This window comes from Strix uralensis, chromosome Z (genome assembly GCF_047716275.1).
Source record: "Strix uralensis isolate ZFMK-TIS-50842 chromosome Z, bStrUra1, whole genome shotgun sequence".
NCBI lineage: Eukaryota > Metazoa > Chordata > Aves > Strigiformes > Strigidae > Strix > Strix uralensis.
This window is the reverse complement of record NC_134012.1, coordinates 45,877,679-45,903,860: the sequence shown is the minus strand read 5'-3', so window position 1 is coordinate 45,903,860 and position 26,182 is coordinate 45,877,679. Positions and strand designations below refer to the sequence as shown.

Below are 26,182 nucleotides of genomic sequence, written 5' to 3'. Positions count from 1 at the left end.
GTGGGCAGCAGAAGGGGAGGTGCTGATCTCCTCTCTCTGGTGACCAGTGATAGGACACAAGGAAATGGAATGAAGCTGAGTCAGGGGTCAGACTGGACATTAGGAAAAGGTTCTTCACTGGGAGTGTAGTCAGTGACTGGATCAAACTCCCCAGGAAAGCAGACACAGCACCAAATCTGTCAGAGTTCAAGGAGCATCTGGACAAAAACTCTTAGTCATATGGTTTAGTTTTAGGTAGTCCTGTGAGGAGAAGGGTGTGGAACTCGATGATCCTTATGAGTGCCTTCCAACCTGAGATATTCTATGATTCTGTAACATCCAGAATTAACTTCGGTTGAGATTCAGAAAAATTTAATTTAGTGCAATATTTTTGTAGGGATGCTTTTTATCGAACATCTATGTGTCTGTTTGGAAGATGTGATAGAGATGTTGCAGAAAACAGTACTGGAAATAGGTTTTGCTAAGTTCTCTGATAGAAGAATTTTGGTTAAAATGTAGGTTCTGGTCAAAATAACTAACATTGTATTATTTTTAAGGTTTAAGTGAAATGTAAAATGAAAAAAAAGATCTCATGTATCCATCTGCAGTAGATTGTAACTGAATCTTCACCTCTTTCTTCCTTTGTGAAAACATCTTCTGACTCCCAGAGTGGATTTTGTTTTTCATTAAAGCAAAAACCAAATAAAAACTAGTAATGAAAATACACCCTCCACCCAAATCAATAATAATAAAAGAACTTGCCTCTAATATTTCACTGCAAACTTCTTTATTTTTTTTTTTCTTTTTCCCCCTCTCAGGTGAACATGGTTATGTCACTTTTAGGAATGTTCTGTCCAACTTTATTTGATGTAATCAGTTCTCTGGAAAACTACCACCCTCGAATAGCTCTAAGATGGCAGCTGGGACGAATCTTTGCTCTTTTTCTTGGCAATCTCTACACTTTCATTATCGCCCTAATGGATGAAATCAATCTCAAGGCAAGCTATTTACTTACCTTCACTATTTTCAACATGTAGCTGGCCAAGGATGAGGATTTGCAGCCAGTAACAGACAAAGTGAAAGATGTTCTTCTCTTTCTTCACTGTAAATCATGTCCATGCCTGAGCTGGTAATGGGAGTCTTGGAGTAGAAAAGGATGAGAGTTGGTAACAAGTTCATATTGTGTTTTTTTTCTCAATTTATTTCTTTACTTAGTTGGAAGAAGAAAAAATAGTCAAGTATAACATGACAATATGGGAAGCCAGTCTATACAATGGTACTATTCCAGAAAATTCGACTGCTCCTCCAATTGAGGTGGACCCTGCAGATGTCCCCAGAGGACCGTGCTGGGAAACAATGGTAGGACAGGTAATGTAACTGCTTTGATCTCATATTTGAAATAGATCATAGACTGTTATAAGATCTGATATCTAAACCCTCTACTAATAAGTGGGATTAAGTTGGGAAAATGTGAGAAAAAGAGATGTGGGACCTTTTACAGAGCTAAAAAGTTGAAAAAAAAAATCATTTGAGTTTCTTTGGAGTCTGTCTAGTAGGGAATTATTTTTCCTGGTAGTTGACAGCATAGAAAATGTTTCTTTTTTACCCCTTCCTTTTCACTATTGTCTTCATTTACCTTCCCCTTTCTCATCCCATATTTGTCTTGTAAAACCTGTTTAACAATTTTGAAAACTTTGATTTGTCACAACCACTAATAAATGTGGTAATTCTGATTAGAATTTTGATCAGGCAATACCAGTTCCTGACTAAAACAGACCTATAGAAAAGATAAAAGAAGGAGCTCATCAAGGAAATACAAGTAAGACAGATTTTACAGCAGTTTGCTTTTGAGAAGGCATCTGTATCTTTAGCCAAGTAACATAATGCAAAAGAGCAGTAGTGGTTGAATGGTAAATCTGCTCAGTCACTTTATTTGATTCAGTTGAACGTTTATTCTTATTGACCTATTAATATAAAATGTCATTTCCAAAGAATCTTCTAACATCCTCCTTTCCTGTATTTGATCATACCTCACTGTTGCTTTGTGCATGAGAATGAATTCACTACTGAATCAAGACTTTTGCTGTTGCTCCATCACTCTGACAATCTCACACCTGACTGAATAAATCACCAGCAGGGAGCAGACAGGCAGGAAAAACAGCCCCTCTATTTTTTTCACTGGTGCTGAATAATAAGCTAAGAACACCAAGAGCTCGTCACTGCACTAATTATCTCATTAATTTCAGATCAGGGAAAGTAATAGTCTTTTGGGCTATTGGAGTAAAGCCTGTTACGGTAGGATTTAGTGGGACTTAGTAAAATAAAAGTAGAGGAATGAGGATTTCTGTTAAGATTTTCTTCTTTCCTCTCCATAATCACTGGGAGTTGGTGGTCCCTGAGAAAGCAAGCCATTCGCTTTTTTTTTTTTTTTTTTTTTTTTTTAAATCTTCCCAAAGTCAAGGGGCTCAAAAGCAGTTTAAGATATCAGCTCAGGTTTCTGTTATAGCAGCAAGCTTGGCTGGAAGCCTTTCCCAGTCTAGTATCATCTGATAATATGAACACAAATTAGAGCAAAGGATACTTCTAGCAAGCGAGGGGCAGTTTTTCTCCTGGCATTTTTCAGAATTGGTGAATGTAGAGGAGGGGAAGAGTCTTTTCCAAGTTGAAGCAGGGTAGTTACAGTTAGGGATCTACTCCAATATTTCATTATTATTGTAATTACTAGTTGTTTAAATATACTCTTAAAGTAAAATTTGCTCTAACAGGAATTTGTGCGGCTGACAGTCTCTGACACAATGACAACATATGTCACGATTCTAATTGGTGATTTCTTGAGAGCTGTCTTCGTTAGGTTTTTCAATTACTGCTGGTGCTGGGACTTGGAGTATGGATTTGTAAGTATCTGATTTGATATTTCAAATGTCTTTGTCAGATTATCACTTCAGATTTTTGTAGTAAATTACATTTTCCTTTCAATCCTATAGAGTTAACAGTTGGCTAGACACATTACCTTCAAATTCCCTGAACAACATTGTGTTAGTTTTTCTCAGAATTTCCTTATGCCTTAACATTTGTCTTATTCTTTACACTTTGGTAACTTTAGGGAATATTTTGTTTTGTTTTGTTTTTTAAATCTGATTGATAAGAAAACTGGGTGCACATTTTCACACATTTCCAGTCTGAAAACTCATTCCCTGTTCTACAGAATACAATCTCATTGATTTGTACAGAATTTTGGATAGGATCTTCTAGCACACAGTGTTTGTGGAGAAAAATATGAAAGAACTTGCTCTAGAAATCTTATATATATTTTTTGCTAGAATTAGTTTAGCTGAAATGAAGTTAGAAAGTCCCATAACATAAGCAGGTGTAGAGGTCTACACTTGTGAGCTGAGATTTTTCATTCGTTTACACAGATCTGATCTAGATTAACTTAGCTAAAATACCTACACTGTAAGGTCTGATGTTGCTTTTTCACTTGTTAAGTAATAGTCAGGGTACTGGCAAAACTTGTGAAGCTCCTGACGACTCTTCTGTACTTACTGAGAGGTATGGAAAAGAGACAAGTCATTTAAAGCTATCTTGGGTATATCTGCATGAGCAGCTATCAGTCATAGCTGTTCTGTCATACATTACCTTAATAAATGTACAAATTTCTCGGTTTACTAACAGTAGCTTCTCAGGAAATGATAATTTTTCAGAGGATGAGAATGTTTTGGTGTTTTCTATAAAAAAAATCAATATTCTGGTACAGCAATCTCATTGCTACTGGCTGGCTCCCATGAAATTTCATCCTTTATAGCAAAACTCAGGTTTCTCCCTGTTAATTTCAGGGTATCTCAAACAGGACTGGTGTAGGGCTAGACACAAAGACTACCAGACAATCAGGTTGTGGACAAACAAGCTATAACCCTTGCAATATCAAAATAAAATGCAGGAATTTGAATACAGCATGGGCAGAGAGACAGCACAGCTTGTGGAACCATAGATTTTAATATACTTAAATTGCATCTGGAGCTTCCTCACATTTTCAGATGTTCCACAGCCATCCCAATAGCTAAGGCTGGATGTGGGGAATACATGAATCATCATAGCCAGTGCTACATCTGACAGGAAATAATAGCTCAGACATAGTATTTTCCAAAGATGCTGAAGTGATAGCCTGAATCTTTTCCATCTCAGGATATCCATGATCAATGAAAGAGCCTGAATAATGTAAGCCTGAAAGCCGTTCTGAAGACTGTAGGACAGACTTTACCTAGGATTATTCATCTTCCATTTGGGCTTCGTCTTCTGTCTTGCTATATACTCTGAATAAGCTGCTTTTTATTCAGGGACATTTTGTTGTGTGACCTGCCAAACCACAGGTGCCTAGTGTTATTTGAGATGACCTTGGGTATTCAGAACAGCTGGATGAGGCTACTAGATGTATTTTTTTGTGAGATGCCTGCAGTCTCCTGGTGTTGGGAGCCACACAGTGAACTGTAGGACAGCTTGGCTTGAACTGGGAGTGCCAGTTGTCAGGTGAAGACACATCCGTCCATCCATTAACACTTCAGACTTAATTTTTGCTCTTTGTTACCATTAGGGATGTTAATAGAATATAATACAGTAATGCAATCTATAGAACAGAACCTGTAAAGAAAAGAGCTTTAATTAAGGGTATGGATGAAAGAGCTGCACAGAAACAATCCTTCTTGCTAGACATTCCTTTACATACAAAATAAGGAACATAGACAGGTGATAAAGAATGACAGTGACTCTCATCCCACACACAAGGGTTTCAACACTGTTAATGGAAGCTGTGGCATATTTATCCAGCAATGAGGGGACACTTATTGTCATGATATATTATTGTTCTCAAAGTGTCAACAACACAAGTTCTTATAGGGAATACTGAAACCAATTTATTATTGACATTTTTCTTCGACAGTATATAAGAATGGCTATAACTATCTGGTCCATTATGGGCCTTAGGTCCAGTAAGCTGGTGATGATGTTCTATCTCTCTATACAGCTCTCCTTAGTCAACTGATTTCCAAGTTGAATACTAGTAATCTATTTAATCTTTCCTCATATGGAAGCAGATTCATAAATACATGCAACATAAATATAGCAGTTTGCTGTAAACTTATATATCTGTACATATACACAAAACCACACCGAAAGAGTGTAGGGGCTCAAAATATTCCAATAATATAACAGTACAATTCAAAATTGTGAATTTAATTTAGCTTTGTCTTGGTTCAGTCATAAGGGAATAGTTATTTTTGTATCTCATGCCCCTTCCTCCCTCTATCAGTCATCCTTGTAATGAATATCTGGAAGATACACATGATCTTTTTGCCCACCCACTATGGTGGATCATGCAAGTCACCAACTATGGTGTAGAAAAATCTCTTTTATGAGAAAACTGATTAAACAAAATCTTGTGACAAGGCAAAACTCTATGAATAACATGCTTGAATCAGATATTTAGGTGTAAACCAAAAGTTTACAGCCACAATTTCTTACCAGAAAGTTTTGTTCTGTTACATCCACAATACAAACTAATATGTATGTGTGTATTTCAATGGTGACTCAAATGTAGTGTTCAGTGTTTGTAGATGAAAGCGTTAATGAATTAGAGGCTAATAAATAGGGTAAAAGAAGAGATGTGGAAATGATTAAAGATTTGGAAAAAGAGAATGAAAAGGTCAGATGTATAGTTCAGAAATATAAGACTAAATAATTATGTGTCTATCATATTTATGTTATGTGTCTATTCTGGAAACAAACATTTATGATATAGTTCAGCAGACAAAGTGATAATGAGACCCCATGGCTGAATCTTGCAGTAAATATTAGAATCAAACACACTCAAATTAGAAATAAGATGTTCATATTAAGCAGGGTAGACAATGATCTGCAACATTTATCAATGCTTAAAAAGAATTCTTCAATAGTGAAACTGTCAAAATATGAAAGATAGTGTTATAGTTCAAATAGGAATTAAATCACAGCAGCCTCATGGCTAGTCGCTGTTGGAGATGACCACCACTAACCACTCCAATGGAAAATTTATGAATTGTTATTTTAAAATTTACCCAGTACCCAGAATGATTTTTAATTGTCCATTAACACCTTCCTCTGAAATAATCTCAAAAAGATTTTCAGTAAAATACTGCAAGCTGTATTAAAGTCTGACGGCCTTGAGTTGTATTAATTTGTTTCATGATTCACTGATAAGCTGCAACAAGAGACCTTACAACACAACACCAGTATGCTGCTGCTGTTGGAAGTGGCAGTTTTAGTCTACTGTAAATCATCTTATAACCCTTTGTGCAAGACTAATGAAAGCATCTGCATTATTTCTTTCAGCCATCGTATTCTGAGTTTGATATAAGTGGAAATGTGCTGGGACTGATCTTTAACCAAGGCATGATCTGGTAGGTGTGGCAAAGCATGTTGCATCTGCAGAACTGCAGGATTTAACTGTATCTGTGAAAGATTCTTCTGAAATGCTGACCCTGTCCCATTGCTCTAATTTGATGGAAGTGTAATACAATATATATCAAACTCTGGTACACTACAATCAGTGGGACCACTTCAAAACCAGTTCTGGACTAAGATTATGGGATTAGATGCATCAGAATTTTGCAAAGAGCTGGTAAGACCAACCAGTAAAAAGCTGCATAGATGCGTCTTATCTTGACTGACTTGTCTTGACTGACTGCTTGCGAGAGCAAGCATCTGGCCTGTACTGTCTTGCTTTGAATTTCAGCCTTTCAGAATACCTTACCACTCTTTTCCCATGTATCCTATGAAAAAAAGCATTAAAACAAATGTATGTATGCTTATCTGTGCAGGCATGTGAATGTGTTACTGCTGCAGTATTAGTCCTCCCATTTTTCGACTTACATGAGTGTTGAAGAATACTAGCATGTAGAGTCCTCATGCAAGATGCTTAGTCTTCCTTAGGAACTGTCCTCCCCAAGCTCTGTTGACTTCTCAGAGTTAATTCTTGCTATGGCCTAATTTTTCACCTTTAATATGACTTTGCTAATCAGACTTTTTGCTTGGTGAAAGCACTCGCTTCTGTAAAGTCCAAAGGTTATGTGTTGTGTGCATGTCAAATAAATGCTGCAGAAATACAGCAAAGAAGGAAGCTGCAAATATCTTGCAACTCCTGCAACCAAGTCCTGTTGGGGGGATGTACTGAGGGCCCTGACAGCAGCACCTCAGCAGCTTGATCAGAAGGAGGGTATATTGCTGGGGATGAGCACAGCACCACCTATGGCCTTGTAGTGATGGCATGCCATAAGAGTGTGTCTGGAGGGAGTCCAGTCCCAGAATGTGAGGCACCTACAGTGTGTCCTGCACCTTAGAAAAGCAGCTTAGCCTTGTAACTGGCATCTTGCTATTTGCCTTAGGACTGGCATTCTAATTTCAGACAGGAAACATTTTTCAGGCTGCTGTTCATCAAAATGATGAGGCTGCAGCACAAACTCTGCTTAAAATTTTATGCACAACTGATGGCACTGATATTTTCTATTGCTGTAATTAACACTTTGGAAAATAGGTTGGAAATCAAGCTCTACCTGAGAGAAGTTGAGGACTGGGTGAGAGAGTTGATTCCTGATTATTCTCTAACAAAACTTTTATACATACCTGTCATTTTTATACTTTATTACATATACAGACTCTGTGCACTTCTAAGCTGCCATGCCCCAATATACATGTTCTGGCACAGAAACTGTGGCTTGTGCTTTTGTGATGTTATTGATATACAGCATCCTTTGGTTTATTGCTTATTGCAGGGTTGGGACCACATCTACATGCTGATTTGCAGGGCCAAGTAAGGTACTAGAACTGTAGTGTTCTTCAAAATAGTGTCTGATGATTTAAACTGAACCAAATACACCAGATGAGTAAAAAAAGATTGACTGAATAATAATAAACATACACTGCCAAACCCATGTTTATCATTAATACATACATAGGGTAAATTGATTTTTATTTTATTTGAGCTTTCAAATTCTATTGCACATGCTTGTGCTCATCTGAAACAGAATAAAAAAGAGGCTCAGGTGCAGCTGGTGAGCTGGCACTATCACAGAGCTAGAAAGGATAGAAGAGGCATGTATATGTGCATTTATTTTTGTGTATGAGAGAGAGACCATGCACTTAGGAAAAGTCTCTTCTCTTTCCCTGTGTTTTCCCAAAGCAAGCAGGATGCAAATAATTTACAAGTCTTTTCCATATTAATAAGCTTTGGTAAGAATTTGTCTACTGTGTAATAAATATTATAATAATGACCATAAGTCATCCAGATTCTGAGCTTGTTGAAATTGAATATCTTGGAACTGATTTTCATAAGGGTAAGGAACAGGGCCATGAGATGTTCTCTCCCTTCAACTGTAAACTAGCAAACCCTTTATCTTTTCATGGAAGAAATATAAAAAGAGAAAGAGATATTAATATATAATAGAGTCTATAATAGTAGTTCTGTACTCAGAAGGTCTTTCCAATGATGTAGATCTATTTCTTACTTTTTAAATAGAAAAATTGAGGCACTCAGAGGCAAAGCAGCTCAGCCCTGGTCACCTGGACAATGGTTAAGGAAAAAGAAGATGCCTAATCTCTTACATTCTGTATCATTTGGCCAGGCAAATGAAAATAATTGCTCTTCAGTCAGCATGGCACAAGCGACAAGGCGTGTTAAAAATAAAATGGTCCCAACTGTTTCAGTGTCATAACCATGCAACCATACATAATAAGGAAAAAACTATTTATCAGAATCAATAGTTTGTTGGAATGAAGCACTAAATAGTCATGGTAATAGAAGCAAAATAAATGTCAACTAAGCAAAGGTATCCTTCCTAAAATGTTGATAGTATATTAAGAAAAATAATAAAGAATAAACTAGATTATTCTGGTAATACCTAGTTTTAGGGCTATCCTTTTTTATACCACACAAGTGAGATGCTACCTGAACTAAAGGGACAAAGTAAGAGTGGATAACATTTCATCAGGTGATCATTTAATTTACAGAGAAAGAAGGCTTTGTAACTTTGAAACAAAAAGTTCATATGGAAAATTCTCTCCATACACCTCTTGTCCTTAAGGCAAGACTGAAGAGACAAGACTGGTGAAAAACCTATAAAGATTAAGTTTCATTAACTTGATTTCTGAGTGCAGAGTGTGTATAGCTGCAGAACACATTGACATAGGGAATGGGTGGCATATGTAGGAAGACTAAAGTCCTTCAACAAAGTGTTTTTTTTTTTTTTCTTTCCTTCATTTCTAGGATGGGATCTTTTTATGCTCCATGTCTCCCAGCGATCAATGTGTTCCGCCTGCACACTTCGATGTACTTACAGTGCTGGGCAGTCATGTGCTGCAATGTCCCCCAAGAAAGGGTCTTCAAGGCTTCCAGATCCAATAACTTCTACATGGCCATGCTGCTTTTCATCCTCTTTCTCTCCACACTGCCTGCTGTGTACACCATTGTCTCCATCCCCCCATCTTTTGACTGTGGTCCTTTCAGGTTTTTTTGCATTTTGCATCCATCTTTTGTTAATGATGTAATGAACCACTTCATCACATCACAGTGAATGATGCAGTAATGAAAAAGTACTTCTATAATAAGTGTTGGCACCTGATAGGCTGAGTATTTAATTTTGTCACATTTCTCATTGTGGATAATTCCTGAAGCTAGAATCCTACAAAACTCTGTAATTCTTTAAAACGATTTACATGAAGTGTAGAACAGAATATCTTTTCTTTTACTTAGTTGTAATGTAAAAAATTGTCATTTCTGCTGAATGTAAATAAGCCAGAAATTATTCTTAAGGAGTAGATTAGTGACCTGTTATGCATCTCTGGTCTGCTGTCTTGGGAGTGATGGCTTTCAGGAAATGTCTGCATATGCCCTGTAGGAGGTGCATATCAGAATGTATAGTGGTGTGTTTAATGTATGGTGGCGCAGTCAGACTACTGTCACTCTCTCAAACTGATACAGTATTTCACGCATCCGTATTACCCATATGAAACTGATTCTGTTTCTGAAGTCTTCAGGACTTCCACGTTCATTAGCCCCTTCCAAAAATTTAGGCTTTCCTTGCCTGTGCAAACATGTGCCTTGCATTGAAGCTAAACTAGATGTTGCCACACTTTCTGCTTCTGTGCACACTACCTGGAAAGTCCAGGACCATTTTCATCATCTTTACTTGCCAGGTAACATGACATACAACTATAATGAGTACACAACAGCAGTCAATATATGAAATTAAAATTTTTAGAAGACTTTAGTCTTTGGTTTTGAGCAAAGTGTTAGCAAAGCAAGAGTAGGAGAATAGTAAAAGAGATATCTTAATTCCAATAAAAGGTTTGAATAATACATTAGTCTTGTGAATAAAATGATATCTGCATAATCCCCAGTGCACTCTCTAAAGGAGCAGAAGTCTTGCCACATTAACTTTGGCCAAAGGCAAGTACCTGGGAGATTTTTTTCTAACCACCTGCAATATTCACAGTCACCTAAGAGGGAGAACTGAATGACATGCCAAAAATTTTAATGAGACGGAAAATTGCTTGAATTTATGGAAACAATGATAACAAAGCAAGTGATAGAAAGTAAGATTTTTTTATTTGAGTCATAGCAAAGAAAGTACAGAGGGAGACATCTGGAGTCAGATCTGAGTAGCTGCAGTTATTCAATTGGATATTACTGAAATGGTAAGATTATTGTACAAAATGAGAAAGATAATAGTGCCTGCAACTTTTTCTCTGTCAAATGCAGATACTTTGTCCTTCATAAAAAATGTGAAATCTTTAATGTAACTTTTTATGGGGGAGGACTTGAAACCAATGAAGGTTCATTCAACCTGGGTATAGGTAATGCTACTGTTGAGCGACCAGTGGATAAGTACTGGTAGTGCATGGGTCTATATTAAAAAAAGAAAATATTTTCCTATTGGTAACTCAGTGTCTCATCTATCATGAATCTTCTGATTCTTTTGGGTATTTTTTTTTGTTTTGTTTTGGTTTTTTTTAATCCATCACTAAAAGCAACATATACAATTCAGCTGAGACCTGACAGGAGTAGGGAAGATGGGACAGAATTAACAAAGTTGCAACAGAAGAAGCTCTCTGTGTTCTGGGGAAAAGATAAGGAGAGCCCAGAGTGGAATTTCTCATTTACCGTGGGTGGGCTGGGCAAGTGGAGAGAAAGAACTGATCTGAAGAAGAATTCTACCTACAACCTTTTTACATTACTGGGAAGAGGATAAATGTTGAGAACAATGAGTTAACAAAAAGACCTGGTTGTCAGAAATGTTTTACAAGAACTGAAAAGATGTGACAGGAGACCTTAATGACTGGAATATCAGGTGGCAATTTGGTGACAATTCCTTTAACCAACTAAAACTAGCAGTTAGTATCAATACAGATAAAGACCCATTTTGCTGGTCTTGTTGAGGTAAAAAACTTCAAACTCTGTATTGTGAGGCAGAGCCAAAAGCAGAATAAACAGGAAGGGACTTTTAGAATATCTATTAAAATGCTACTGCAAGAAAAACTTAATGGTCTAGGGAGAAAATATTGTCTAGATAAGATCATCATGGAACAATTGTGCATAAAGGTTATTAGATTGCTGTAACAATAACAAAAATCTCCTAAAACCCAGCCACTGACTTCTATAGCATTGGTACACAGCAAAGAGAGAGGAAAATTAGGCTGAACGGTACTGAACAGAAATCAGTTGCAAGCAGACGATTTTTTGCTTATCAATCATACATACATGGGATTTGAATTTTTCACCAGGACTTCATAGAACACAAATTGCACTTCACTCTTTGGTGGGTGGTATGGACTTCATAACTTGATGCACTGATTCTTTGAGCCATAATCTTGCAGTAACTGCAGGCAAAATCTATTACCATACAATAAAAATATTGGTGTCTATTTTACCCCTTAAAATAAATAAATACTATTTTAAATAGTATTCCTTTCAGGGTGTCAAGTTTTAAATAATGTTAACGTATAGCTTATTGTCCTTTTCCCAGTTTTGATGTGATGTGATTAACCTATATATCCATACTACTACATTGACATTGCCATAATATTTGTATGTGATGTATTGTCAACTTTTCTGTTTAATAGTGGGAAAACTAGAATGTTTGAAGTCATATCAGAAACTCTGGAGCATGACTTCCCTTCCTGGTTTGGGAAGGTATTTGGTTATGCCTCTAACCCTGGACTCATCCTACCTTTTATATTGCTGATGGTGTACGTATAGAATATTAACTCAAAGCTTGCTTAATCTAAGGTCTGTTAAGTTTCTTTCACTCTAACTCTTCATTGCCTGAATATCTAATTAAATTCAGTGTTGATTGCCCTGTGATGAGGGATTTGAAGAATTCATGAGCCTTTTATTTGATCATAATTAATGTGCCTTTGCACAAAGGGTAATATATTTTTTAAATCACTAGCTTTCTTTTTGGTTTTGTTACTGCTTTTCAAAAGTGTTGTTGCCACAATGATGACAAAGCTATTAAAATGCAAAAGCCTACAGGAGATCTGAAGTGCTATTACTTCGATCAGCTTGTCCAGTAGGCAGAACAGCACATCATAAATCCTTAGCAAGTTCAATAGAAACGACCACCATGAAGCAGAGTTACTTCTCAATAACTTTCAGTGAGTCTGATCTTCAGTACCTTGGGCTTTCCTTGATAACAATGTACTCTATGCTTTTGGGACATGAGTGTGAGACAGGATGTTAGAGACTATGAAGTAGGGCTAGTAGATATTTTTTGTAAGTCAGTACCTGGTAAAGAATACTGACCTCAGTGTAGTCTTTCTCAGAGACTGTTTTGAGTCCTGCTTTATAAAGACATTTTAAACTGCTGTATACATATGTCAGATAATTTAGCATACTACTGAACTGAAAGTTAATTCTATGTAGAGATGAGCTGTGATGTAACCCTGCATTATAGAAGTGTCAATAAACATAGAGAAGATTACAGAATACAATAGAATTTACAGAAGGATTTTGCATGAACAAAATGATATACTGAGGTAAAATTTTGCCAAGGTTCACTTAGCATAATATTCTACTTTAACCCTTGGCTAGAAAAGCAAAGAATCCAGACTGTCCCCTGAAATACATGGTCAACTCTTACTGATTTTATTTTGAGTGCTATTCCTTTCTTGGAATGGTCCAAGGCAAAGATACTAAAAATAAATAAAGAAAAGGGAAAAAAAAGAAGAAAAATACAAGGCAAAATCAGGCAAAACAGAGAAAACAGCAAATATGCAAATTAATTATTTACTGCTTACATCAATAAAAGACCTCATATCAGAATTTCTCTAAATCAGAATGGTGAAAAACATTAATTTTACAGTTATCACAGAAGTAATACAATACACTGAAAAATGAAAATTGTATTATTCAGTTATGGTTTTGTTTAGCAGAAGGAGGAGGTCATAATTTAAAACAAAAGTTAAAACCCATGGTTTTGGCTGTTTTCTTGGCAGCACTTGAGTCTACCTATTGTATTAGTTCAAAAGCTTTTATAAATATAATTTACTCATTTCTAAGGTATGTCATACAAGTTAATTAACTTTTATAAGTTATTCTTTAGAACACACTTCATAGTGAGGCATACTTTTATGGAACATCTTCCTTAACTACTGTAAGATTGAATGTAGAGTATTAATAGAACAATTTCTTTCAGCTTTTTTTCCCCCTGAAATAACCGCCCCTTCTTAATACTGTAAGGAAGCACATTGTTCATTGTCAAAATACTACTACTGATTAGGCACGATAAATGAGGAAAAGATGCAGGCTTTATATTAGCACAACTGTAGTTGCTGCTATAGGAATGTTGCAAGAGTCTATATTTAAATCATTACCTAACAAGAAAATATTTTTTTTTAAATTTAGCTTGAGTATTTATTATCTCAATGCTACATCCAAATCCTACAAGGAAGCTAACCTGGAACTTAAAAAGAAGCTACAAAGTGTAAGGAATAGAGAATTATTGATTTTTGGTTTTACTAAATTTTAGAGAAGCCATTCAGGTCACTGAAAGATGCCCTTTCTTTCTCCCCATCATTAGCAAGCAGAAGAAAATAAAAGAAGAAATAAACAAAAGGCACAAAAATCAAATGAACAAGAGGAAAATCCATTTGAGACAGAACCACCACAGCCAAAGCAAAAAGGAGGCAAGCAAGACGAATCCACTCCAAACCAAGGTAATGACTGTTTTGAACTCCTCGGGATGAGGAATTCATGTATGCAAGACCACAGTCTTCCTCACTGCCTTGACTGCTTCCTTTCCCACAATCTCCTGAAAGATATTCACAATACTGAATCACAAGTATTAGCTTAATCTCCAGTCCATTTTTCTTTCTTTGGCTCATTTAAGAAATACTGTAACATTATTCTACACCAGGCAACACCAAAGTAAAACCACCTATAATAGAGCTATGAAGAATCACAAGATCCTAGCCCTGCAAAAAAACTCACTTAAAACCTGGTCTGAGTGTCAGTGATCCCTCTTACCTACCACAAACCAGTCAGATCTAAATCTTGCAACCTCCTATTGTATTTTTTTGAACCAGGACTGCTTAGAACAACATTTGTCCTCTGTGCCAGGTTCACTAGGTGGAAGTATAACGAGAACGCAGTATGGTATCAATCCTTATCAGAAAGTCTAGCTTGGTCAGGCAGGTCTTCAGTCTGTCTTGAAGGATTTTGTAGGCTGTTTCCTTTCCCCTGGACATTGCTAGACTTTCACCATCATGCATACAGCCAGTATAGGCTCAAACCTAGCAGAGAAACCCAGATTAGAGATGACTGTCTTTGGAAGAACCACATGCAAGGCATGTCTGCAGCCTCAAAACCTGACCACTTAACTTTGAAATTGCTACCTTCATTGTCAGTTATAGATGATATCTAAGTGCATCTAACTACTCGGGGAAAGCCTCCACTTTCCCCATTGGGGCCTTGCTGAAAGGACTGGAGGGAAAATACGGTGCAAAGACCATAAAGGTACATTACCCCAGATTTCAGGCTGTTGGCAGGGGAGGTCCCGGACTTTCCACCACACTCTGAAGTGGACAGGAAGGTGCAGTATTTCTCTCTCAGGGAATTTCTAGTTTGCAGGTTCATTTTTTAATTCTGTTCTCCAAACACGTTTCAGACAACAAGAAAGGACAGGGTGACAATGAAGCAAAGAAGACAGACCAGCCACAAGAAGCCAGCTCCTCTCAGGCATTCCAGCATCCAGGCCCTGCCCTGAATGGCCACTATCCCCTGCAAACCAGAGGAGGAAACCTTCCTCCTCCATCCATAGCTGTGACGAGGCCACCAGGGCCCAGGGGGTATGGAATGCCGGGCTATCCGCCTGGAAACCCACGCTTCCCGGGGGCCCAGCCAGGAATGCCTAGGGGCCCTCCCAACTACAGATAAGGAGTCTCAAGCACATTGTGATATGCTGGGTGTTGAAGGACAGAAGAGTGGTCCTAAACCCAAACACACTCACGCAAGCACAGAACTCCTCTCTGCTTGTTGTAAATCTTCATGTGCATAGAAGTTACCCATGTGCTTCAGTTTTCACAGGATGGGAGGCTTCAGAAGAAAACATTGCATAAGTATTCTTGCATTTGAAGGCATTGTAAAATTGCATTATTTGTGTCAGTAGGTTACTAAACTTGGGGATATTTATTGTAAGATGTTTATTAGAAGACTGAAAAACATTTTGTATTTAGTTGTTTATTTTCTTAAAAGCCTGACAGTGCATCCCTAACATCTCTTCCTTTTTCTCAGAACTACAGTTCACTGAAAACAGCTTTGTACAAAGAGAATGAGAGTCAGTTACACTTAAACACTGCACATAGCTTGTCTTCTGCAGGTCAGATATGCTTACCCAGAGATTTCAGATTGTACATGGGAAAACTAGGATCTTTTCAAAAGCTGGATGATTACCTCTAAAGTCTTTGGGAAAGTATTAAAAAGGTGAAAAACCCCCAATATTCTGTCTGTTGCTATGAAGAAAATTTAACTCCTATTATAGTACTACTTTTAGCTAATACTAGTTTTATCACATTCTGAAAGACTAAAAATAAATTTAAAAAAGCAAAGTGGTGAAGAAATATCTCCTGCACAGAAACATATTTGAGGAATAGAGGTAAGAAAGTTATGCAGTAATTTTCCTCAAATACTCACCAGGATTGTGTTATGGCAGAGAGACATTTATTATTGCATATGTGCTGTATAACCTGCTCTGTGGATTTATCATTGTGTATTTGTATTGATTGCTGTAGAGTCCAGGGTGGAATAGGTCCTTAGTCTGTTAGGTCTTGCGGAAACACAGGATAGATGGAAGCCCATATGTGAGCTGATGTTACTTATTCAAACAAGACAGTTTTATTTTTTATTTTCTGATTATATTTCCTTGTCCAGAATTTGGGCCTTGTTAATTATTTTAAGACTCACAAGATTAGTAACAACAAAATTAAGCAACTGACTTTCTTCTAGAAAAATAAATGTAATTCCATTGGGGGCCTTCTGTATAATAGAGGTCAATTTTGTACAGTAGAAAAACTTTATATCTCAATATAAAATAAGTCCATGATATCATGGAACAACCTCCATATAATTAAATTGTGGCACTTATTGAAAAAGTTTTACAAAAAAACCCCAGAATAGACTATGTAGCACCATAAAACACAATGATCCAGATGCAATTTCCAGCTCAAGCAGTCTTTAAAGCCAGAAACTGGGAGGATAAACCAAGGGAAAATTCACTTTATACTTGACCTGACTCTTGTGCTGCTCCCATAAGCATCTGCTATCAGCTGGAAATAAGATATTAGATCAATCAGATTAGTGGGCACCAGCATGGCTCATATTCTGCATGTAAACACTAAGCACTGATAACCAAATCAAGAGATAAGTGTATTGCAGTAACTACAAGGGAGGGTCTTTTCTAGCAAACAGACTGGGAATGTGTTGTTAATAAGGAAGAGGACAAACAAGTTTAGACTGGATCCCAAGACATGTCTGCATCTAGGGTACAGCAAATGTATTTTAGATTAGAGAAAGTACAGCTAAATGAAGTGTAAGTTGTTTCATCTTTCTCAGATAAGATTTCTAATCTATGGTCTTCAGACGTGGAAAAAGTACAGTAATTCAGACTGTCTATTAAGTTGAAATCTTCTTCTAATGTGATTAATTTTTAAACTGCATACATTTTTAGCCCAGAAACTTGTATGATTGTCACTAGTCTGAAGTTAAACATGGGCCCCAGTGCTCTAGTGTTTCTATGCTTTTAAGACAAACTTTTTCCTACAAGCTGGGATTGATACATCATGAGACACTGATTTGCATAGTGGTTTTAGCTTATTGTTTGTTAACATTTCATAATACGAAAACACTGGATGCTCCTTAGAAAAAGAAAGATTTTTTATAGAACAAGTGAAGAAACTGATTTTAAAGATGCTTTATGGCTTCGTGATCTGTCTGAATTTTACAAGGGGTGTTGGAATAAATTGGAGTTGTAAACTGGTTTTGATGCAGTCTGGTTCCCTGAAATGTAGAGGGAGGTTTATGCTACATACACAGAACTTAATTATGATTCCTTACTCTGTTAGGAGTGAAAATATTCTGTCGCTAATAAAGGTTTTCTCATATTAGCAGGCTTAGTATTTCATTCTGGGGATTGCTTTAAATCATGAATGGGAGAGACACAGCAAAGAATCCACCATCTGAAATTATTCTGAGGAACTGTCTGTTAGATTTGTATGCTGTATTGAGTTTTCAACAATAAATACATTCTCAGAATGTACCTGTATATGCAGTGATGAGCATGTAATAGCCAATGTGAATAACAAGACTAGATGTTGCTCATGCCCCATGATCAGCATCAGACTGCTGTGACTGAAAATTAAATATTTATTCTTATTCATTGGTACTCCTAAGTAAAGGTCTTTTAACACTGTGCGCCATGAAGCTGTGCTTTTTATGCTTCCTAGCTTAGTTCTTTTTAATTGTCTGCCTTCTTACTGATAACATAACATTGACGTAGCAGACAGGATGTTATATTATACATTTCAATGTTCTATACTAAGTCCACCTTTAAGAAAACATGGTGTTTACTTTATAAAAGTAATCTTGAGATTGTTACAGTAATTTTGCATGATCAGATTTCAAGTCACATTTCCTTTCTGTACAACCTTTCTCTAATCCTCCTATACTTTGAGTTTTTCAGTTCAAATTTTTTAACTCTGTTTTTTTTTTTTTTTGAAAAAGCACCTCAAATAACCTTCATGCACTTACCCACAGAGCTACTCCTCTGTTTGAGTCTTGTACTCTGCTAAACAGGTAACAAGTACTCTTGACAGTGGGAGGTAATACCTACTGTAATTCAAACCATGGCAAATGATCTTGGTTATAGAAACAGAATATATTTTGTATTCATTGGTAACACATACGCTATTTTATTTCTTCTATGCTATTAGACCTGCAAATTGTGTTAGGAATACCTCAGAGCTCTAGTATCCAAGTACTTGCAGTGAAATCAGGACTCAGTGCATCTTACCATGTCCCACACCTTTCTTTGCAAAATTTACATGCTGTCTTCATAGCATTTGGCTGAGCATTTCCTGTAATTTTCTGGTAATAAAAGTGCACTTCACTATATGAGTGTACCAGTACAGAGGGACCCTCAAAATATTTTGAAGTCCCTGCCGAAGATTTAATTTCTCACTGATCTGTGAAAATTATAATTACTGTAAAATGATGATTATGGAATACATGTCCCTTTCGCTACTCCTCTTTTCTGCTGTTGAATGACATATTTTTACTCAATTACAAAGTCCTACCCTGGGACTGTGCAATGCTCTTAGATGAACAGGAAGCAAAAGGATGAAAATAAAGTCCAGACGTGACTGAATTCACAGCAAGTGAGAGACAAGACTCTTTATAACATATTGTTTTCAACACTAGATTTGTGGTACCTGGGAACTGAAAATAACAAGTATAATGCATGCAAATAATATCCATGGAGATCTGCAGAAATTTAGAGCTGTTATAGAGTTGACAGAGGTATAAATACAAAGAATAACTTTATTATCCAAAAATTAAAAAAAAACACCACAAAATGCTCACTGGAAAATTAGGTACAGTTTTCAGCTGTGCTGAATCCTTTGCTTCATTTTCTAGTCCTCTGTGAAAAAACAGGCTGTTAAACTCATTATGGCTAGAGATTAATTTCAGAAGCAGGTAAATTTGCTGTTTGTGCTTTGTTGAAAAATGAGTAGTATGAGTTCACTATGAGGTTTATGCTGTTCATACCACATAACCAGTCTATATTAATTAATTGAAATCACCAAATGGACAAAAAAAGTAACAATTTAATGATATGGTGACAACAACAATATTCCCCTAGCTCCTGTAGAAAAGGTCATTATGATCGGAAAAGCACCCATGCCCTGTTGTTGTAAAAAAGTTATGAAGAACGACATCTGCCTAAACTAAAGATTGACCTGAGGGTCGTGACAGAAAGTTCTGTATGGATGTGACAAACTCTGCTTTGCCTACACTTTATGTTATAGATTAAAAGTAATTTAGCAGGAAATAACCACTTCTCAATTTTTAGTGATCAATAATAAATTTATTAGCAAGCAGCGAGTGAGCAAAACAGCGCTGGGTGTGCCGGCAGTCTCTGCTCTACCAGGACACACACCTGACCCGGCAGAACCGAGTTCCTTTATAGTGTAGGCTTCATCCATATTCATGATGGGCGTACCCTGAGGGGTCTGCAAAGTTGTAAACAAGTTTTCCCGGGCTTTTCTCAGGTTTTCGCGGGCTTTTCTCAGGTTTCGGCGGGCTTGTCTCAGGTTTCCGTCACAGAAGCGGGGGATAACTCAGCACAAGTGTTTTAGTAGTGGCTTGAAGATGGGCGCCATTTTAGCTCCCTTCTAACAACTGATTTTAACAATAGAAACTATATACATATATCTTATTTCTTATTTACATAAGAGAATTACAAAACTGTTCGGCCACAACATCCTGACTACAACTTCTTTTTCCCCTTGAGATTTGAATAACAAATACCATATATGTTTTATTACACTTTACAGTCTATAAAGACTGGCCTATAAAAACATCTGTGTGTTATTCTGCTGTGTAACTGATGTTACCTACCAGGCTATAAGCATACTCATTGGTAGCTATGCTTCAAATTATTAAAGTCAGGCTAGTAACGGAATCTATACTTTCTGGGAGTTCTCTCTTTTTTCCATCTATTTCAGATCAGCTAGTGTCTCTAATGCATTCATGAGCCTAATTATAACCCCATAATTGGGAAGCAGCATTCACCATTGAGGTCTGTGGTTACATTATGGATATGGGACTTAATTATAGCAGAGTTTGGAGAGACAAAACACATAAGCAACCACTGCCTATCTTGTAAGTGTGGGGGAGAGTCTGCAGTCCTCATGCCCTGGCACAGGGAGGCTGTGGTAGTCCACTGAGACACTGCTACACCCCTTTAGTGCATCAGCTACCTCTGGAGAAACTTTTTCACTTTTTATTGCTCTGTTTTGTGGGTGGAAATAAAGGTGATTCCAGGGAGTTGTGTCTGAGGAAGCATCAAGGTGGAAGAGTGACACTCCCAGATAGTCTGGCTGTGGCTCAGCCTGCTGGCTCAAGAACATGGGGGTGATTTCAACACCAGACTTGTTCCAGAGGGGTATGGTGCAGCGAGCTTTGCAAGCCATAGCAGGAGATTCAGAGAGCTTCCTCTGACAGCTCAGTGATGCTGCCCTGGAGCACTGGGGTTGGATACTCTGCTCCTTGGGCACAGCTGTGTGGAGATGAGCTCTGTCACACATGGCTGATTCATGAAGTGACACTAAGGTTGAGCACAAGAGAAAATCACTAGGATGCCATGGTAATGGTTTGTGAGATTCAAATGCCAGCATGGTTTCTTGTCAGATACTCACTGAAATATTTCCCTGGGTGAAACTGGGCTGTGTGAAACTGCAGGGATTTCGTTGCTGCAGTAATTTCTTTGGAAGGGAGCACAGGGTCTCTGAACAAGAGCTGCCACATCTTGGTCTGAGCCAGCTGTTCTCCCTTGGTCTCCACAAAGGAAACAAGTCACAGCCTTGTCCACCTTTTTCCTGTACCCTTTCAATTTAGCTTCTTTCACTCAGTACCACAAGCTAGAAGCTGTCTCTCCATGACCATACTCCATCACATGCAGCCACCAAGACCTACGTACAGCTCCTGTGTACATACTGTATAAGATGTGTGGTCATTTTCCTAAACAGCAAGGTTACCCAGGGAATTCACATATGTCTGTGTTAACAAAAGCCACAGAACCAAGATATTTTTATCACAGTAAGTCTTTGTCTTATTGCCTAAACACTGTGGTAGGAGACTGTGGCATAAATTACAGATCCTACTGACAGCTTGCAAGTAGAAATGTTGCTAAGGTTAGGACCCAAATGTACCACCAATATCATATTTGGGTATAACATTTTCAGTGAAGTATTTGCTTGTATTTACACTATTAGAAAATTTTAGGTTACTGTAAAGAGCTGAAATATGTTTGGCATTAATAATTCAAGGTAGCAATAAATATTGTCTCCCTGCATGTCTGGGGAACACCTGAATATACTGACCTGCGCTTCAGGGGTCTGATTCTTTTATCCTGCTTATCATGAAGGTCTCAAGAAAGGAGCTTGTATACCAAATCAGAATTTTTTTCTTTCCTTTGAGACATAACATCTCAGCTGCAGTGAATAGTAATAGAAAGCTGTGAAACACATCTGCTGAAGTGTTAGTAAAATAATAATAAATAAAGAGTATTGCACACTTTATCTGAGGCTTTTTTTTGTCCTTAACTTTTTGTTGGAAGATGTTTTGTGTCTTTGCACATATTTGTAATCTGTGCAGCTGTCACAGTTATGTACATTTGGATTAATATTTATATTTAATTTAATTCCAAATATAATTTGTATTCAGAAAAATATTTAATTTTGAAATTACACAAGAAAGAAGAATTTCCAAAACTTGTTGTTGATTTTCTGCTTAAATCCATTCTTATCATGTGTGCATTGCTATCATACAATAACTAGTGAGTTTTGTGGTAAATTGTTTATCACTTACCATTTGACTCTTTGTTGGTGTCCTTGCCAGCTCTCCATGGCTGTGGGGAGAGCTTTTAATATTTCAAACTTTTAATCCATTGTGAAGAACTTCCTAAAAAATAGAACCAGAACATATTTTCCCTCTCTTTCTTGGAATTAGATTTAAAAAAATTTCCAATATATAATCTGTAGTCAATAATAGTTATAATCCATTATCTCAAAATACTGGAGCAGGAAACAAAATAGTTATATTGGAGATATTTAAATTGCATAATTCTTAGGGCAAATAGTTTTCAATCAATATAAATTCTACTCTTGAAAGCTATTAATTTAAAATTTTGAACTTTCTGACTGAAAAACTGTATCTGTGCTTATCCCAAGTGATTGACTCTACAAACTAAAAGCTACTTTTGTTTAACAAGCTAACCCAAGAAGACTCAAAAAGCTAACAGACTATTAAAATCATTAGTTTGCATCTCTGATAAGAGATGAGTCTTGTTTTTTCCACTAGATGAAACCTTTTTTAAGACCTGGAAAAATAAATAGAAGAAAGCGAAAAAGTGTTATGTCATAACTGTAGGGAAAAAAAAATCTAAAATACTTTCAGAGGTTCCAAAGTACAAAAGCCAAATCTTCAGCAAAATACCAATATCCACGTGTAAGTTGACATCAATCTAATACATATTTTATATAAAGTAACAATTTCATCTTTTAGTGTAACAGTATGAAGCACAACTTCTTTGTAATCAGCATGGGATTTGTTTCTTGCTAGCTGAAGGTAAATGTGATATTTCAGAAACTTTACCTTTCTTGCTCTTTGTTTCTGCTAGAAGGGTGAAACAAATGTATTCTCAGCGTTTTTTGTCAAGAAAATTCCCTTTTTTTCCCTTCTTTTTTTTTTTTTTTAATCACTCAATGACTGCTCTGCAGACAGAGGCAGTGCTCCAGATATCTTGCATAAAGGATCTTATTAGAAAGTCTGCAAGCTACATTTGTTTAAAGGAATCATGTTTAAAAAATTGAGGACATTTTTCCAAACACCTTGTAAGCCTTGTCATTGCTTGTAAACCACTAAAGCTGAAAGCCTCTAAAATCTTTTATACCACTCTAAACGCACGTTCTTTTCACCAGTGTATAGCACCAGCCTGGTACCTTCATGTATCTCTGATGACCACACATAGCAACGATGCTGGGGTACCATAAATCTATTCATGTTCCAGCTGCAACTAGATTAAAAATATGGAAGTGCATTTTTTTTAATAAGTAGTTTCTTTTCATCCCAATCAATGTCAGTCCTACCTACCATGCAAAAACAGACTGACAGCTCTGTCTGTGCTACTGCTGCTCTCATGTGCTGGATTAACATCATGCAGATGGATATTCTCAGGTTGTGAACTGTGCTCCTACTAATATTGTCTGCTAAATTAAGCTCCTGGGAACTTGGTATTATCTCACCAAATGAACTTTGCTGCACAGTGGAAAGCAAGTTTTTTGTCATTTCCACACACAAAGTGGCATAACATGCATTGGAAGTGAGATACTCTGGGAACTTGGTGCAAATTACTAATAGCAGTTTTTAGAGAAACTGAGTGTCCACTGACTGCCTGTATAATATGAGGTTACTTTCATCACCAGCCAAGACTAGGAGTAAATCTATCTAACTATTGTAATATAGATAGATATATCTAACTATCTACCTACATATAAACAATCTGTGTCCTAGGTTCTGTGACAGTTTAGGAAATGGGACATCAGCTGTAATAATTAACCAAAGCACATTACATGCTAACATCTGATTTTCTCTTCTGCTTCAGTATTGTCTCCCAGGGGTTTTCTGAATCACCGTGATTAAGGCAGGTTGTAAAGGCAGCTGCCCTCTACCCCAGCCATCCCCTCTAGATCAGGGTGCAGATGGCACTGGGAATCCTGGTCATCAGTTTCCAGGACCCTGTCTTGTAAATATTGCCTTAAATCAGAGAGGGAGCCCGATCTGATCCAGCAAACTGAGCACAAGGATAGGAAATATCTCTCTCTCCTGATTTGTTCACTAATCAGTGGAAGAATGAGGTAAATTAAAAGAAACTGAGACACCAGGAAGTCATAAAGAACATTCTTTTGTTTATTGCTGGGCTGTGCCCTGACAGATTATTTCAGTGAAAATGCAAATGCATCACTGTTAGTACAGAGCTGCCTCTAACCTTTGTTTAGTCTCTGATTTGGTTTTGCTTTGCACCAGGCTTTTAATGATAATTTAGTGGAAGAATGAAGCAGGCACAATTAAGAACGGACAGATACTAACAAGAACAGGGGAGTAACTGGCTGTCCCTTCTCTGTGAAACGTTGTGGTGGTGCAGCCCTAGCAACAGCCCTGGCTGTAGTCCCACTGCCCTAAGGACAGGGTAGTCTGGTCATGCACTGTGGGACCACCCTGCAGCTGCTACTCCCTTATACCACGATTCAGCCCCATACCTGGGATAGGGAAGGCACATTCATGTTTCCTCTCTGTTCATGTTACATATCCATCTACTGTCTGTGAAACATGAGCCTGGCAATGCTTGCTTGTTAGGACATGCATATTACACTAGTGGAACCATGCTGGAATGGTCATGCCATGGCTCTGGCAGGAGGGGAGATGCCCTGTGTTTAACATCCTCCTTCTTCTACACATGGAATCAGCTCTCAGAGCTCAGTGTCTTGGTTACATGATTTCATGCAGGTCTCTTTTTTTTTTTTGTATGCAATGTGTATAATTTAATTAACAAAAGTTTCTTCTGGACTGCATTTTGATGAAGAAAACCTGACAATTCAAAATTGCTTTTTTCTTTTTTTTCCCCCACATCTAGATAGTGGTTTCTTTGCCTGCAATCTTTTCCAAGTCATTGCTACATGGAAGAATACAGCATTTCATTCCTGTTTTGATGAACATCTGAGGGAAGCCCCAGTACTCTTGCTTTTTTTCTACTGTTTCACGCTACAGTTCACAGCAGAATTTAATTGAGTCAGAGGCTAAAATTATATTTGCTTACTTACTGTGTGTTTACCTCACTGCCTTAAACTTCCCATACTGACTTTCATGCTGCAGTTTTGCAGAATATCATTAGAAATGGTTATACATAGGGTTATTTAGACCTTTCCCTGAGCAAGACCAGGCTGGATAGATTTACCTTTAAAGATTATATGATATCTCTGACATGACTCTAACGTTTTCTAAAAGGCAGTCATTAACACTTTGAATCCCATTTTTAGCCTGTTTCTTTATTAGAAGGTGCCCCTAAACCAAATTAAATTAGGCTGATAAAATCCTTTTTTTATTTTTATATTCCAGAGTGTTTGAACTAGGACATAGTTTATCTCAGTAGTTCATCAGCTTTAGCTGAAAAAAGACAAATATGTCACATTTTTGCTGTCAATGTCTGAACTTAATGAAATTCTGTTCCTGGATTCTTCCGTGTCTTTCTCTCAACCTTCAACCCCCTCCTGAAATCCTGCTCTTTGCCTTTCCTCCTTGCTAACTGTGGACCTCACTTGTAGTTTAGCTTCTAGTGTTCACTTTATCACTATAGATACAGAGATCATAATCCAGTATTTAAGTATGAATGTAATAAATAGTTCACTGACTGCAGAAGGATGCCTTGTGTACTCATTTTAATAACTGCTGTTAAAGTTAACTCATGAAAATAAAAAATTGCTATTACCTTCCTCTGCCTAGCCACTTGATTTTCACCTCTTTTTCTTTGTCAAACTTACTGACTGCATCATGGCCTAATCTATATGTAAACTCTTTGGGGTAGTTTAGCCTTTTTATCTGTTTGTGAGGCTCTGATTGCAGAGCTGCTCCACATCCAACTAGAATCTTTGAGTGCTACTAATAAAGTGAAAATCTAGGTGTGTGAGTACTTAACCATGATTTTCACATTGATATATGTCACCAAATATGAATTAATCTATTACGTTAATGCATAGAACTTGCAGTGAAGTAAAAAGTGCCTTTTTCCTTTCCAGTTGCCTAAAAAAAAAATAATTACATGTGCCTCGGCCTTTTCTCCAGCAGAGGTCA

At 37.1% G+C, this 26,182-nt stretch overlaps 1 protein-coding gene across 1 annotated transcript in view; it reads left to right on the top strand.

The window, feature by feature from the left end:
- TMC1 (transmembrane channel like 1) overlaps positions 1–15,436 on the top strand; it is a 70,178-nt gene extending 54,742 nt beyond the window's left edge. The window contains exons 12-20 of the mRNA XM_074855822.1: positions 798–977; positions 1,195–1,347; positions 2,745–2,873; positions 6,340–6,407; positions 9,269–9,508; positions 12,124–12,249; positions 13,907–13,985; positions 14,082–14,217; positions 15,168–15,436. Coding sequence (XP_074711923.1) covers positions 798–977; positions 1,195–1,347; positions 2,745–2,873; positions 6,340–6,407; positions 9,269–9,508; positions 12,124–12,249; positions 13,907–13,985; positions 14,082–14,217; positions 15,168–15,436 — 1,380 coding nt within the window. The remainder of the gene's footprint in view (positions 1–797; positions 978–1,194; positions 1,348–2,744; positions 2,874–6,339; positions 6,408–9,268; positions 9,509–12,123; positions 12,250–13,906; positions 13,986–14,081; positions 14,218–15,167) is intronic.
- The last annotated feature ends 10,746 nt before the right edge of the window (positions 15,437–26,182 follow it).